At 38.5% G+C, this 17,807-nt stretch overlaps 1 protein-coding gene across 1 annotated transcript; it reads left to right on the plus strand.

The window, feature by feature from the left end:
• The first annotated feature begins 10,005 nt into the window (after window positions 1-10,005).
• Window positions 10,006-15,568, plus strand: LOC128864701 (tyrosine-protein kinase Drl). The gene is made up of 3 exons (XM_054104451.1): window positions 10,006-11,405; window positions 14,063-14,359; window positions 14,493-15,568. The coding sequence occupies exons 1-3, from the start codon at window positions 10,006-10,008 to the stop codon at window positions 14,602-14,604; spliced, it is 1,809 nt and encodes a 602-aa protein (XP_053960426.1). The 3' UTR covers window positions 14,605-15,568.
• The last annotated feature ends 2,239 nt before the right edge of the window (window positions 15,569-17,807 follow it).

A 17,807-nucleotide genomic window follows, 5' to 3' on the forward strand; every position in this document is an offset into this window, starting at 1 on the left:
TGCCATCGAAGTAGCTCAAATTCGTAGCTGCCGCAGTGCTCCAAGTCCCTACCTTCCTACCTACATCCTTGTTTTATCAACAGTTGCCCCTTCCGTAGCAATTCTTGGTTGGTTGTGTTCGACGTGCCCATATTCAATTTACTTTATTTGATTTGTACTTTGCCGATCTCAGCAATTGCTGCTCTTCTACGTATTTGTGATTGATGTTGCTGCCTGTCGAATGCTGGGCGGTAAGGAAGAGTAAAAGGACGAATTGTTTGATGTCGCCCTACCAACAAACGAATACTTGACTGACTTACATCGGGATATGTATTTCCTACTTTCCATACTGTTGCAGGTTGCCATTGCTTCGATGGCACCATCAATGTCGAGCGTCACTAGAGTTTCAATAAAGCTGTTTTAGAATTGCTTTGCAAGCACAGCGGTACTGTTTTTATTGCTGTTGTAGATGTTTACGCCACAACACGAGCATCCAATGTGTTTGAAGACAAGATGTAGTAGTTGTTATACCATATATATGTATGTATGTATGCACATACGTATACATTAGGTTGTGCTGGTTTTTTGCTTTTACAAAGCTGAATCAATCTCCAATAAATAGAAAGATATTTGCAGAATGCGGACTTTCTAACATAAAAAAGCGGAACTGGAGAAAATATGGCTCATCGGCATCCCCCTAACAGTTGTTAAAGGGGAACTGCACAACTTACATATTTCTCAGGAAATCGCAGAAAGGATAGAGCTCCATTTTTATTTCGAAAACCCTTTGGCCCCAGTGCAATAGCCGTAGGACCCAGAAAGTGCAGAGAACTCCTCGCGATACAATTTCTATACTCGTAGCTAAACACAGCGGTCTTTGGACGATCGGCACACGCGTAGAAAAACTAGGTTTGCCATTTAACCCCATTGCAGAAGTAGTAGTTGGCTACCATTCGGAGTTCACAGAGAGAACGTAGGTTCGAATCTCGGTCAAACACCAAAATTAAGAAAAACATTTTGCTAATAGCGGTCGCCCCTCGGCAGGCAATGGCAAAACCTCCGAGTGTATTTCTGCCATGAAAAAGCTCCCCATAAAAATATCTGCCGTTCGGAGTCGGCTTGAAACTGTAAGGCCCTCCATTTGGGGAACAACATCAAGACGCACACCACAAATAGGAGGAGGAGCTCGGTCAAACACCCAAAAAGGGTGTACACGCCAATTATATATGTACATATATTATATATAGAAGTTGTAGGGACCTTTCAGAGGAGGAGGCTGTTGAGCATTTTCTCTATAAATGTCCTAGTTTGGCAACTAGACGACTAAGGTCACTGGGTGCTCCTTTCTTCGACAGGCTGGGGCGGTGCGCCACTTATATTTATAAAGAGAGGTGCGAAAATGATATTTAATCACACATTCCTAGAGGTCCAGTGTGGGGCATAAGGCCATAAAGTTTGTCACAAATGATATTTAACCTAGGGGCATATTGAGAAAATTTAATTTTTTTTAATTATTTCTTTATTTCATTTTTTACTTATTTATTAAGCCAATGAATAGATTCTTATAGGCTGAATAGACATATTTGAAGGTTAATAGGCATTAAAAAAATTAGTAAAAAATTAAAGACAAAGGTAATATTAGTCTTTCGTTCTGCAATGATTTCAAGTTAATCAATAAGCATCGCGCTTCATAGGTAGGGATAGCATCCGAAAAGCGCAAATTACTCAACGCGAAATATAAGAATACTTCGCAAGCCTTAGTCCATAAATTGTTGAAAAGAAACTGGCATACAAATTATTATTGAAATACAATTAATAAGCACACGAGAACAGCTAGTCATTATTTTAAAATATTAAAAATACTCGTCTGATTTTAATCTATTACTGTTTCATTTGGAAAAGCGCAGGTGGCATAAACTTCGGAGCAGCCCGATATTAAACACTTTTCTCCAAGGTGAATCTATTAAAGGAGATAGCGGCAGACCCGCCGATTTGTTTTTCTTTTTCCGCTGTTACACTCGGATGCCAGAACAAAATGAAATAACGAAATGCCGTTCAATTTGCACTATCGTCGTATGCTTCTACAATAGCTTCCACTAAATGTCGGGATGTTCAACGTAGTTCGTCCTTTTCGTTTTCTAGTTTCTTCTGTTATGACATTCCAATGTACACAACGTTGTTTTTGTTATGTTCATCGTTGTTCATCTTTAATGAATGCGCCTTGCTTGTCAACAATGTGACCCGCCCTAATATGAGTAAGTTAGTGAGAACATTTGTGAAAGTGTCCTCCAAAATGTGTAATACAGATAAGTAAGTAAACAAATTTCCGATTTCAATTTAATGAAGTTGCCACAATATGGTTCTGGAATGACAGTGTGGCGCGTTACATATTTTATGTCAAAGTTAGCACCGGATCAAAGACAAACTACTGTTTGCTTTATATAACTGTTTTGACATTGACTTGTAGAATTTTTAGTTTGTCTTTTTAACCGGTTTAAGTCCCTCCCCTTGTGGAACAGGATTAAGACGCACATCAGAAATTGTAGGAGAAGCTCGGCGAAAAACCAACGAAGGGTGTAATGGTGAATATATATAGAAAGATTTTTGTTAATTCTTAATATTTTTTTATACATATATTCATTCCTTGGTTCGCTCAAAGCTCTCAACACTTTCAAAAGCTTCGTAGAGTAGTCCAAACGACCAATTTGGTCGTTAGGGAAGCAAACGAATTTAGATACATTTGCCTGCTTAAGGTTCTAAATCTTAAAAGTTTCTGAACTCGCGCAAGCTGTTTCATATAACAGACATATTGCGGTCTCCATATGAAGACGGCATATTCTAATTTGGATCAGACCAGAGACTGAAGCCATTGAGGATGGATTACGCGGTTTAGCTCCAAAGCAAAATTTTGAGCGTAACTTTGGCTACCATCTCACCAAAGACTCGGCAATAGAATTCTGTCCGCTCGTTTCACACGTATTCACACACTTATGCAATCAGTCGTTGTCAAGACGTCAAACGAAGTAACAGAAATGATGGCTATGTTGATTTTTTTTTCGTATTTCGCCAACATAGTCTCAGTTTTTTCCAAGACAAATCGTCGTCACACCCCCGTGACGTAAGCAAATCAGCTGGTTCCTTCAAAATCGCTGAGAACTGGTCTGATGTTGGCAACACCTCCACATTCTGTACATCATAGATGTAAACAGTAGTTTAGTGGATAAGATCAGTGAAATGTGAGCTAAGGCGTCGAATGAATGCAAGTATAGAGTAAGACTTTGCGATAACATAATTCTATTGACTAAAAAAAGGAATTTGCCATAAATAAACTACTGGAATCTCATTAATCGATCTCAGCAAAGAGTCACCAATATAATAGCAAATATGGATAGGAACGATTTCTTCTACAGCAAGCTGCTACATTTTTAAGATATTTTACATAAGCTTCAATGAATACTGCCGTCCTGATTTAAAATGTGGGTATTAGCTTTCGAAGTCAAACCGAGAATTAAACTGTCGCATGAATGTGTTTTTGGAAATTAAAATAGCTGTTTCAGACTAATTCGGATGCCCTCTTTTTATTTATATACTTAATTTTTGATTACATGTAAATTATTTTAATCCCTTTCTTTTTTAAACAATAAGCAAAATTTTTACTTCAAGCTATTTAGATAATCCATTTAAGAGAAACAACATTTATGGTATACACTCGTTGGTGCAACCATTTACTAATTTTATGATAAACAATAATATATACTAATTTATTGTCATATGAGGTCTTTTGCAGACGTCCTCTTGAGTCTGGTGAAGTTGAATGACTAATTTTGCGCCACCTCGTACATAGTACGTCTTCCTAAAAAACGAACGCAGACCTCAAAAGATCAATAATATTTTTTAAAAGCAAATTACCCGCAGATTGCAGTGTAGATATGTTGTTTTTTTAAAGCTGCAACTCTTGCTGAATCACCGAGAAAAATGTAGATGCTGCAATATTTTGGAAGACACCTACTTTTTTCATCAAGATATCTCGAAAACTGTAGTAAAGAAGACACCGCAGCCGTATTATTTTATAATATTTATAACTTCAATAACTTTATATTTTTTTATAATTTGAACTCTTTTCGCATAAATAAATTGGTATTTTCAAAATAAGTTCAGCGATGTGAATAACTAATTTTCGAAGAAAAATGCAGACACCCACATTTGAAATCGGGGCGGCAGAATATTGACGAAAATGCTCGGGGGACTGATTTTTAATTACCAGTAGAGTCGAGTTTCGTTTAGTCTGGTTGAAGAGTGTCTGGCTGAAGAGTGAACGACCATTTCTTATATTAAGTTTTGCATTTTGTTATATGCGCGTCCACTATTAGCACAAAAGTATAACGATTTCGTAAGCGTAGTATGGAAATTTTTGAACCAAGTTATATATTTTAATGTATTAGTGCACTGGGTACAGAAATGCTAAATGCACAGCAGCGTAAATTTTTTATTTCTTTGAAGTGAAAAAGAAATTCTTATTCTTACGTACAAACCGCTGCGATTTCACTATTTGCGAAGGCGGAATAATGTACCAAAAAAATGCCAAAGCTGAAAATATGCTGAATGGACAGCTTTGGGCTTATTTGAATGCCGGGCGAAATTGTAGCGTCGGTTTCGGTTGTTATTGCTGTTGCTCGTCGCTGTCGGTTGGTCGGTTGGCCATTATTGCTGCTATTATTACTACTTAGTTGTTTTTGCTGGTAGGAATAGCCCCATTTGCAATAATTCGAAATTGGCAGCGATTGCGAAAATGTTATTCTTTCTTTCGATTTGCCTTGCTTTTTTACTTCAGCGCCAACAGTTGGAGGCTCCACAGTGGAGAATATCACATGTACGCACATTTAAAATACATATAGACATACATCCATACATGCACACGCATGCATACATGTATGTCTGTAGGCTCCTATGAATGGTTTGGAAAATTCGCAAGATGTGCAAGCAAAAAAGGCGTTTGTAGGCGGTGGTGCGTTTGGTTTTATTAGCAGCAAAGCAACTGCAAATTTGCAAGAACACAAATTTCTTCTTGTTGCTATTTTATTTTATTTATTGGTTATTTTATAGGCTTTTGTGTTGATTTGCCGAGCATTTGTGCACTTTTCAAAATCTGTTAACAAGAAATTTGTGACCCAACTTTATGAGCCGCAGATTAAAAATAAAAGAATAAACGCAAAGCACAGCAAAGAACACTGCAATAAAATGGAAATATGTAGGCATAGGGCGAAGTGAAATGAGTCGACGTTACCAAAAAAAAAAGATATGAAACGAAATTCAATTTGACTTTGATTTGATTTTATTACATCTGTGGTAACTTTAATCATATGGCACAGTCGCCGTTTTTGTTTGTTTGAAAATTATTATTGTAATTTTCTGCGCTCTAACTTTGTTCAAATTTTAAAGTACCAACATATGCCTGTTTGTTATTCGAAGGCCTACGTAGTTACTCATTATATTATATTTGTTGCCAATTTTCACTAAATGTGCACTGACTGCGTATAAAGAAAATTCCGAATGATTCAATTTATTGCATATGTCTACGAGTGGATATGCATATATTTGTATATAATTCGTAAATTGCTTAACATGTCGCTCATACCCATTGTGGACCTTTCGAAAGCAAAAAAAGACTACGCATATCTAAATTTCAAAATTGGGCGACTGACTAAGAGTAGACCCCCGTATATATTTTTTTTACGAATTGAACGCATAAAAATCCTTTATCTCATCAATTTTGGACTTTAACTCGAACTAAACCTCCTACCGTCAATGTACTAATCCCTTCCTGGCACTACCCTTAAGTAAATCACCGGGAGGCGGTTGATCACTAGGCTCGACGTCAACTGCTCTTCACAAGCAATCTGTCAAAATTTGTATGTGCGTTAATCTTCCCACAATTTTGTGTATTTCAGAAAGAAACTACCGCAGTCGGGCCTTTTCGCCCACTTCCACCATAATTGTCTTACTCTAACTTAAGAGTTCGTTTTTTTGTCAAGTATCGTCTGTTTGGCCACCGCTAACCTCGTAGCCGGCTGCGTGCTTTAATGCATGTTGCATATCTCATCCCACGCATACTTTGTAGTGATCATGATGGCGACTATGGTATGCTTTCTGGTATTATCGGTTTTTCTGATAGTGCGGTCAAATCACGTCTGCTAGTCGCAAGTTGGCATACTAGGTGCCAAAGGCGACTCACGTAAACTAAAGCGATGTAGGTACTTCTGGTAACTGTTCAACATTTTCTTTGGAAATGTTTGTGTTTGGCGGTTAGGCGCCTGCGGTTCCTTAGTTTGACTTTTGGTGATAGCCTGAGGCAGTTCGCCAGCCTAGATGCCTTTTCTCTCAGCCACTACATCAACAGCACTGGATGACTGTAGATCGTTTTTCTTCCTTTAAGTTTTGTAATTTTTCGCAGGTAGTGGTCTACATTATGGTATAAAAACGCCACTCTAATACTACCTGTATTATACCAGTGGTACTCTTGTCATCCAACCTACCTAACGTACCTACTTCTGGTAGTAACCACGACCTGGAAGCAACTTCTTCGACTTAACCATCTTTCGATCTTTGGGATCAGCGTATATGTGAGCCCCGTTTTGGTAAAAATATAGCCTTCTCTTTATCTATAATCGCTGATATGTTAGTGTAACTCTGCTCCTTCTGGACTGAGCCGATTGACAATCATCACACCCAGATATTTTATCTGACGTAACGACCCAGTATGTCTGCTTACTGGAGTACTATCTTTTAGGAGTTACAATTTCGAGGTTATGAAAGAATTTGTGTCCTCAAAAATTTAATTGAGTATTGGTAATACACAAGGATGATAAATTACCAGGTTTGGCCATCTGAAACAAAACTGCGAGAATTCGGTAGACAATATGCTATTTTTATTTTGGTTAACATGCTTTTGTTTTTTATAAAAATAAAAGTTGAGTTGTCTGTGTTTATATCTTCTACCACTGCAATAATGATTCGTTCATCTTAATTTCTGTTTTGCAGCTGATTAAGAACATCGTGAAACTTCACCCTGTCAATTGCTTGTGTTAGTTCGACAAACCATAAAAAGGCTGGCTTATTGTATTATATTGCCTTGTCTATATTTTGCCTAGTAATAATAATAATAGTAATAAGAGGCAAAGCGAATGGGTTTGGTGGTGAACGAGGACAAAACGAAGTACCTCCTGTCTTCAAACAAACAGTCGGCGCACTCGCGTATCGGCACCCACGTCACTGTAGACAGTTATAATTTCGAGGTTGTAAAAGACTTCGTCTATTTAGGAACCAGCATTAACACCGATAACAATGTCAGCCTTGAAATCCAACGTAGAATCTCTCTTGCCAACAAGTGCTACTTTGGACTAAGTAGGCAACTGAGCAGTAAAGACCGCTCTCGACGAACAAAACTAACACTCTACAAGACTCTCATCATGCCCGTCCTAACGTATGGCGCAGAAGCTTGGACGATGACAACATCCGATGAAGCGACGCTTGGAGTGTTCGAGAGAAAGATTCTGCGTAAGATTTTTGGACCTTTGCACGTTGGCAATGGCGAATATCGCAGACGATGGAACGATGAGCTGTATGAGCTTTACGACGACATAGACATAGCGCAGCGAATAAAGATCCAGCGGCTACGTTGGCGGGGTCATGTCGTCCGATTGGATACAAACGCTCCGGCTTTGAAAGTATTCGATGCGGTACCAGCTGGTGGTAGCAGAGGAAGAGGGCGGCCTCCTCTGCGTTAGAAAGATCAAGTGGAGAAGGACTTGGCTTCACTTGGTGTGTCCAACTGGCGCCGGTTAGCACGAGAAAGAAACGACTGGCGCGCTTTGCTAAACTCGGCCAAAATCGCGTAAGCGGTTATAGCGCCAATTAAAAAGAAGAAGAAGAATAAATAATGCACTGTTGTGGATCTCTGCTGCCTGCAGCGTTGCTGTTCCTCGGTTATACCGATGGCAGCAATCTCCGAAGCAAGGAGCTTCGTGAAAAGTTTTAAGGCAGAGCTTAACAGCGTTATTGTGCTATAGTTTCGACATTTTGTTTATCGCCTTTTTGAAATACTTGAATCGTTATGCGCTTCTTCCATAATGTATATATTTTTATGGTTCTTAAAATTTTGTGAAATAAAAATGTGAAAAAAATAGTTGTCCTCCGTACTCAATCATCTCATCGATAATTTCATCTGGACCGAGTGATTCCTGATTTTTCAACTAACTATACAGATTTCAACAACTTCTAAAGTTAAGGTGAAACTTTAATGAGTTGTATCTGGGTTTGGCCTTCTTACATGTATTAAGTCTAGTGAAAAAATTTAGTTCGGTTACCTGTTTTTGCCAAAAAGGGTTTCATATCAATTTTACTAGCCGTCAGATTCTGTATTCTATTTTGCTCATTTTGTTTCTGGGTGCATGTGGACACCATCTGTAACCGCCGCCGCATTTAGTCATGAATTACATACATTTTCAGTTGCTAACTAGACCACCTGCACACACCCATACACGCATGCACGCACTCATAAGACATTACAATACACTTTGCATTACAAGCATATCGATTCAGGGTCGTTTCAAAGCTTTCGGCGACCTGCTGTCGTTGATGGTATCCTCGTAAAGGCGACCATGCGGTCATGTAATTATCAACTGTTGGACATTGCTGCTGTAGCCCACAACCAACAAAGGATGCCAATGCCAACGCGTATAATCAACAACCAAAACAATAGAAAAACGAAAGCCAGAACACAAACACAAAAATGTTGGAATGATAATGCCGACATAGCCGCAGTAACCAACAGACATGTAGTAAGTGTGTGTGCGTGTCCGTGTATGGAAATGTTGCCAACAAATCGCATCTGACACCAACGCTTACACGACGAACAATATGAAAGAATATGTAGTAGGCACTAAAGAGAAGAGGGGAGGCGCATCCAGTTGCTAAAATCGAAAATTGGTATGTTTTAGACGGGCCACATCAGAAAACGACGGTGGCCATTGGCTTGCCAACCTCTGACTGGCTGCAAAGCTTGTCACTGATCAGTTAGCAGCGGATTTTCTCGAATTGAAATCGAGTTAACAATATATTGGCACTGAAAAGTGCTTGCCAGTCTACGCCGTGCTGTGCGCGTTACTAATCTGAGTCAAACGCAAATGCGCTTTTTCGCAATCAACGTTGATTTAGATTCCCACAAAATGGTCGCAACGAATGACGCTTTGGCTTTGGTGTTTACCAGATGCGTTACATGCATGCATTAGCTGCATTTGCATATGCAGTGGAAATCCATAGACTGTGCAACACAGACACATAGCAAAATTATAGCTGCACAATATTGGAGAGGCGTGTTGGCTGCCACAGAAAATCGAACCACAGAATTAAAATAAATTATCAGTGATTACAAGTAGAAACCAGGGTCAGAGGGCTTATGTAAGTTTAATAAAATAAAAACAAAACAAAAATGAATCTAACCACAGTGGCGCACACCATAAGTGGCATATGATTACTGAATGCACTCTCAGACTGATTAGCGCGCAATCCAATATTCGAAAATATTTACACAGATTTTCTACTTACGATTTAAGCAGCTGGTTGTTCGATTCAACAATTTCTCTTTTGTTGACCAAAGCGCTGATGGATCCAATTAATCTGGGTAGACTACGAGCGGCGGTCGTATGTGACATATGGCCCTACCGCATTGGATACGACTCAAAGCCAACTCTCCACATCAAGCCTTAAACCAAGCAAAAGCCCACATTCGCACACCCTCAGCCAATTCTGAAACTTTTTATTAATCACCAACCACTTAATCGTGCTGTCAGTATCAGCATGGTTCAATAAAAGGCCAGCGCGTTCTTCTCCTTTCAAATTGTAGTGGTCGTAAGCGCTTTGGTGTGTGGAATCCTCTTTTGCATTTATAGTTTTCTGTTTTCATTTTCAGACTTCTACTTTATTCGCCCAACTCTGAACTTCACTCAAATTTGCTGGGATATTTTAATGATGGACGTTATCTTCTCTTTTGCAGGTGTCTCTGCTGAGCTGTACTATGTGCGCGATGGCCAAGTCAATGATTATGCGCTTAACTTTGCCGTGCCCGTACCAGCGAACGTCAACGAAATCTCATTCACATGGCAAAGTCTAGCCCACCATCCGCTACCCTACAGTGTCAACATTATTACATCAGAGCCGTTCGTGCTGCCGCGGCCAATGCTGAATATTTCGCGCATCGGTGAAATTCCATTGGAGCCACAGACATTCGCTGTCAGCCTGAAGTGTTCTGGCACTCGCGATGCAGAAGTCGAGGTCACCATCGCCATCGAAATAATATTGGACCGAAAGACGAACAACATAACAGACTTGATGTTCAGACGTAAAAAAATTTGCCTTGCTGGCCCACAGGATGACGGTCGACACAGCAGTAGCAGTAGTGGTAGTAGTAGCAGTGGTAGTAGCAACATGAACATGCAGATTAATCACCCAGTCGAGGGTATTTTCAAAGACTCTACAAGTGTTAATTCTGCACATGATGCCGAGGTTGCCAAGGTGGGTGGGGATAGTGTGAGTGATGATCATGCGACCAGTAGCGATGAGCAACACACAATGGATGAAAACTTGTTGGGTGGTGGCCGCTTAAGCGGTGCAGGCACTGTTTTACATGACTTCGATCCAATGTTAAAAGAGACTCTCGCACCACCGACTAGTGGTGTCACCACACTAATAGTTGGTGGCATTCTAGCTTTACTGCTTGTCACTACACTCATCGTTATCGCCTATTGCGCCAAAGGTCCCACGAAACGTCAAAATCATGGTGTACATCTGATAAAGACTTCCAGCTTCCAACGCCTACCGACTATATCATCAACTGCACACAATTCCATCTACGTGTGCCCGTCGGTAATCACACCAACTTATGCCACACTCACGCGTCCTTTTCGCGAATATGAGCACGAACCCGAGGAGTTCAATCGGCGTCTCAACGAACTTACAGTGCAAAAGTGTCGAGTGCGTCTTTCGAGTCTGGTGCAGGAGGGCACATATGGGCGCATCTATAAAGGCACTTACAGCGATTGTCAGGAGGTGTTGGTAAAAACGGTCGCCCAGCATGCCAGTCAAATGCAAGTATCACTTTTGCTACAGGAAGGCATGATGCTTTACGATGCGTCCCACCCGAACGTTCTCTCCGTTTTAGGCGTCACAATCGAGGATTTTACCACACCATTCGTGCTCTATCCGGCAAGCAATAATACACGAAACCTTAAGTTGTTCCTCCAAGAACCGGCATACGCGCGTAGTGTGACCACTATCCAAACCGTACTTATGTCGTCGCAACTAGCAATGGCAATGGAACACCTGCACAATCATGGTGTAATACATAAAGATGTGGCGGCCAGGAATTGCGTGTAAGTAGATATTTACAATAATAACAATAAATGCATATCTTTCGCCTTTATATAACTAGAAGACAAAATTAATAACGCGTAAAGGTTAATACTGATGGTCAGTGGAAACCATTGAACTCGAGACATAAACTTTAGAATAGAATTTCAGAAGAGTTTTGCAAGTTTTTTGGTCAACCAATGCAGAGCTCGTCCTAGACAGTGCAGTCGCTTATCTTATCATAACTAGATTGAAAGCTGAATCATAAAAGATGGACGAGATTTCTGGCACATTTGAATCTGAGCTGATGTTAGAAATTTTAAACTTTTTCCTATTCCCTTCAAAAAAGTTTGTGATTCACTTGCTTTGTAGGAAATAGAGCAGGGATAACTCAAATGGAGGTACCAAAAAGATCACTTTTAACGAATTCAAAATTGTGTTTTGACTTTCTTGATCGGTACAGCGACTTCCATTGAGGGACGAGCTCTTGGTAAAAAGAGTTTTCAGTTTCGCTGGCCACTTACCGATTATATTAAAAACTACATATCTGGCGAACATATCCCGATTTAATCGGATCAGACGCGATGCACTGTTATCGGAGTTCAATAGGACATTGTGTGATAAACAGCTTTCAGATAGATTATAAATAATACGTGGAGGGTGAAATGATCCTACACTAGCTGAGCTAGACTAGTTGTTTACAGAAGTGGGAACTTAATTCATTTGGTGGGCTATGCACTAGACTGATTTTTTATATCTTCCAGTTTATGCCTCCACACAGACCCTTTGAAGAGAATTACAGCATGCAGCGGGGGCCTGCCAACCCGTATCCGCCGTCAAAATTAAAAATAAATAAACAAATAATTGGCGCATACACTTCTGTTAGGTGTTTGGCTGAGCTCCTCCTTCTATTTGTGACGTGCGTCTTCATATTGTTTCACAAATGGATAGACCAGTTTTAAGCCGACGCTGAACGGCAAATGGTTTTTATGAGGAGCTTTTTTCATGGCAGAAATACACTGGTAGGATTCTAACCTACGCACTCCCGAATGGTAATCACGCACGGCGGACGACTGTCAAAATTAGAACACATTTAGTAGCAGGAAATTGCACAGAATTGCTGCGGAAACGGATTTTTTGCCGACAAAATAATTAGATTCATCTCTACTTTCTCCCACAGGTTGAAGACTTAGGGTTGCTTTTCTGTTCACTTGACAATTTGTTTGTTCACAATCAATAGCAGGCAAATAACAAGCAAATATTAGTCGATTAATACAATAAAGCCCGCAAAATATCAATAATTCAGAAAGAAGTGGTTTTTTGTAACAATGAGCTTCAACGAATTACTTCACAAATGGAGCAAACGAAAAGATTTCACTGCAAAATTACTTTTATTGTAACCACAAAATGTTAGTTGAAAACCGTCCCGTCGCAATAGTGTTTCCATCATCGTCGCAATTATGTTTAGCTCACCGAATTTGCCGATGGAAGTTGATCAGCTGATCGCCACCCGTCAACGCGTTACCCACTGTCCCCCTGAAATTCTGTTTCGGGCCTGAGATGAGGTTTATAAGGTAAATAAGACGTTTAAAAAATTTAGTGAAATCCTCATAAAAGAATTTTATCAACCACTATTTATGACTATCAAAAGCCAAAAACACCAAAATGTCGACCAAACAAAATCGATCTATAGTAGAACAAAAGGAGAGTAAGTAGGTACACAGTAAATAGCTTGTTCAGGTGGCAATGAGCAGTCATTATGGAACTCTCAATTGTATTGACCGCCGTACCCGAATGCACTGGTGCATAACTAGCATTCGAAAGGGCACAGCTTTGAAGCTCCGGGCACGAAAAGCCAAATAATATTTAGAAACAAAAAGGGTTTTTTTTTCTCATAGTAGTCGCGCTTCGGCAGACAATGGCAAATCTCCCTGTGCATTTCTGCTTTGAAATATCTCCTCATAAAAAACTATCTGCTTTCGTAGCCAGCACAAACTAGTGGAGCACCATCATTTGTGGAACACCATCAAGACACACACCGCAAATAAGGGGTTCGACCAAACACCCAAATAGGGTGCAAGCGCCAATTAGTGTAGGGAAATATAAATACATTATTTTGTCAAAGGATGGTTCTAGTGGTCGATAGCTTGTAAAGCATTTATCAAACAATTTAATGTTTATGGTCGTTGTCAAGGTAATATTTCACACTAAAAAAATTCTTTTGCTATTTTTTGTTTGTTCCATTCAGTTGTGAGTTACAGGGTGTTAACAATGTAAGTCAGCAAAGAGAAAATTCGGCACATTTTACAGTTTTTCTTTGATAAAGGTGAAAATGCAGTCCTCTGAAATGATTGAAAGTATGAATATTGCTTATGGTGCCGATACTGTAACAGCCAATTTTGGTTTCGTTGATTCTTTTGAGGCATTTTTGATATTAAAGAAAATATCGACAAAATCAGAGAAATAATCGAGGTTGACCGGCATGTCCCAGGAGCTAAAAATCGACCATAAAGCAGTTTTAAATATTTTCGCAAAAATTGTACGCATAAATAATGGATTTCTTTTCCCGAACTAATATTAAGTATATATGTACATAATTATATTGTTTAAGACCTCACATAACTTAGCTATCATATATTTAATTATTAAATTTCACCTCTTCCTCGCTTTTTTTCTTTAGCATTGACGACCAGCTACGCGTCAAATTAACCGATAGTTCTCTAAGCCGCGATCTGTTTCCAGCTGATTACAACTGTTTGGGTGACGGTGAGAATCGACCCATTAAATGGATGTCTCTTGAAGCCATACAAAAGAAACACTTCAACGAGGGCAGCGATGTGTGGTCCTTTGGCGTCCTGATGTGGGAGATGTGCACACTGGGTAAACTCCCGTACGCCGAGATCGATCCATACGAAATGGAGCACTACTTGAAAGACGGTTACCGCTTGGCACAGCCCTATAACTGTCCAGATGAATTGTAAGCAAACGTTTTTCAAAGAAATTCCACAAATACTTTTTAAATTTAAGTCTCACCTCATATTTATTAATCAAGCTTCATGCTCATTGCTCAATCTATGTTTCGCTTATTTGTTTATTTTTTCTATGTATAGATTTACCATAATGGCTTACTGCTGGGCAGTGCTACCAACGGAACGTCCCTCATTTAGCCAATTGCAAATATGCCTTTCGGAATTCCATACGCAAATCACCAGATATGTCTAAGTGCGAGCCGAATTATGGAAGCGAATATAACTTCAGTGGATAGCAAAAATAATAATAAAAAACAAAACACTGTTGTATGTACATAAATAAAGAATTCTTCATACGAGACCCAGTAGACTCAAAAATCCCAAAGACAAAATATCAAAAGGATAATAGATATATTCTTGCACACATACATACACTTGTACATTCTCGTACACACATACACATGCCTATGTGTATATGAATGAGCAAGTATGTATGGAGTAGATGCTAAGCAGTAGAAGATTTTTATGACTTATGTTTAATAAAATTAAGTTCTGAGAGACATTAAAGTTTTAGCAAACTACCAATAAGATCCTTAGCAGATAGAAAAGAATGCGTGATTTATGGAATGGCAAGTCAAAAGTGCCAAATACATACATACGTACATATATGAGTTCAAGAAAGGTGTACTCGTAGACCAAATTGTTTGCCCCGCAAGTAGTTGAGTATTAAGCTTTAAAAAAAGGAAAAGTTGTTAAAAATGTCTCCAGTTGCGAAACTCTGACACTGACGATAGTTAGTCTTTAACAAACACTTAAATATAAGTAGCATTTGCCTATGTAGACGTACATGTATGTATATAGTAAGTATGTACATTTAGGAGTCCGTGTTTAAGCCTTTGATGTAAATGTAAATGTTATTAGGTAAAGACAGTTTAATCTCTAAGCGCGTAATTCTTAAGTGCATAATGATATGAAACTAATATGTACACTTATCTGTTCAATCACATAATCTAGATTTACACATACATACATACATATGCAGTATATATGTATACTTATATTAAGTTACTGTTCGCCCCCACTCAGGTCTAGTTCTTATCCCTCATATTATCTTTTTATTGTCTTACAGTCATTTCGTAATAAGTGCGAGTTCTCAACCCGTAGTTTCTAATCAAAACTTTAACTGAAACGAAATAAACGTCCAAAAATCGAATTTTTTGAAATTATTTTCTTATTTCGTTTTAAATGTTTGGTGAGTATCAATTAAATACATAAAATGCCTATTCTATTCCAGTTATGTATGTACATATATGTATTACTATTATTATTGATTGGCTGTTTTTGCACTGCGACCTGAAGAGATCTATTGTGCAGCCATGCAGCCTACTCAAATCCTAAAACTGCTGTAGGCTTAATTTCTACCAGGAGGTTTGGATCTATAGCCCCATTTCCCAGGTAATTTCGTCTGCATCGTGCCACGGCAGTCGCATAGAAAAAAAATAAAAAAATAGTCGATTTTTGGGAATTTTTTTCTTGTAAGTAGGAATGATTATTCGAGGATCGGACAAAAGGCAATTTATTATAATATAAATATATGTATTAAACTATGTTGATGTAAATTTTTATTAAAAAATATTGAGAATTGACAAATTTATGTAAATAAACGTAACGAGTAAAGAAAAAAATGGCGTCATCTGGTGGCAGCGATACAGCAATGAATAATCATCTGAAATCAAAAAACCAAAAATTTTATTAATCTACGCAATAGTGGCTATCGTTGTACGTAGCCGTTTTTTTTTTTGTCAAAATGGTGGTGATTTGAATTTCGATGTGTGTTTTTCACCATTTTTTTGATTTTCAACAGGCCCAAAAAATAGTTATTTTCAAAATTTTGAAAATCGGCTACGTACAACGATAGCCAATGCGATAACAAATATTTAGAAAAAAAGAAAATTAAAATCGGTTCGTTAGTCTTCGAGAAATCGTTGCAAGGAAGTTACGTCCCCGAATAAAAGGATGTCTTGAAAATATCAATTCGCAAATTGCATCAGAGTAAAATAAAGCAATACGTGTGCTAAGGGGGGTAAGCTACTTTATGAAGATATTTGTACTTCTAGAATATTATGGCGAAATTTCACGTCTATCGGAGCATAATTGACAAAGTTTTGAGTGTTTGAGCGTGCTTGAGTACTCGTATGTCCTGTCATCAAATAAAGATTCAGCGCACTCAACTATCGGCACCCACGTCAATGTTGCCAGTTATAATTTTCAAGTTGTAAGAGACTTCGTTTACCTAGGAACCAGCATTACCCCGATAACAATGTCAGCCTTGAAGTCCAACGGAGATTTCTCTTGCCGACAAGTGCTATTTTGGACTAAGTAGACTAGGCCCGGGTTTCTACACCAGCTTCACTTTAAAGCGTTTTTCTGAAACCAACTATGTTTGAAGTTCGTGCATGCCTTAACTCAAAATCTACTAGAAAAATCGTTTTGAAATTTTGGTCAGCACTTCTTCACATAATTCACCATTACTTATGATAATATGTATTAATATTACAATTACTAAAATTTTTTGAGTGAAAATCGGTTTTGTGGTCTCCAAATGCTACGAAAAATTTGGAAATTGAAAGAAAGCTTTAAATGGTTATATGGCGAGTTATGAGGTACACCGCACGAAACGTTTTTGGTTTTTGGATGCCGCTTGGGTTCCCCATGAAAATGACTTTATAAACTAATACAATTTGTGTCGCATAAAAAAATTCTTATAAACATGTTTCCTATTCACCCAATATCGCTTTAATATTCATGTAGTACACATGAGTACATACTTCTTTGGAGCACTGAAAGTCAGCACTAAGTACGTTATGCTTATTCGGAGCTTCGTACTACCTACTTCGAATCGGTACGATAGCAACAGCGTGTAAGTATAATTTTACATAGCAATGTATCTTATTCAGCATTATTGTTATGAAATTGGGTCACTATATGTATGTATGCATGCATATATTAAGATGCCAGTAAAAACCGCAAGTTTTGTTCTCCACATTTCGATACTATTCAAAATTTCGAAGTCATTCTTTTTTGTTCGCTTATCTTGCTTATATGCTTGTGACCGGTAAGCTTAAAAAGCAGCCAGTCGATTGAGTTCAAACTCACAGGATAATGGTCGACACATCACTAAAAATTGGTTATATGTAATCAGATTTGACTCAAGTTCTAAACACGTAAGTATTAGCTACACGAAGAGACATTTTTCATCCCAAAATTTGATCGATACGTGAGGCTGAGGTCGAGATATAACTAAAAATCTATTTATGGTCCGATTTGATGATTTGATGATCCCGAACGTATTTTACTTCAAAATTGCTGAGCCATAGCCGGATCTAGTATTTAGAGTAGATAAATATTACATATAATAATATGATAAATATTTAATTTTGAATTACACTTCTGCAC

This window comes from Anastrepha ludens, chromosome 5, assembly GCF_028408465.1.
Source record: "Anastrepha ludens isolate Willacy chromosome 5, idAnaLude1.1, whole genome shotgun sequence".
Lineage (NCBI taxonomy): Eukaryota > Metazoa > Arthropoda > Insecta > Diptera > Tephritidae > Anastrepha > Anastrepha ludens.

Excerpts from the sequence above, each read along its gene's own strand:
- LOC128864701 (XM_054104451.1), top strand. The coding sequence starts at position 10,006 with ATGGACGTTATCTTCTCTTTTGCAGGTGTCTCTGCTGAGCTGTACTAT. Across the intron at positions 11,406-14,062 it reads GTGGCGGCCAGGAATTGCGT|CATTGACGACCAGCTACGCG; the intron begins GTAAGTAGATAT and ends TTTTTTCTTTAG. Across the intron at positions 14,360-14,492 it reads TATAACTGTCCAGATGAATT|ATTTACCATAATGGCTTACT; the intron begins GTAAGCAAACGT and ends TTCTATGTATAG.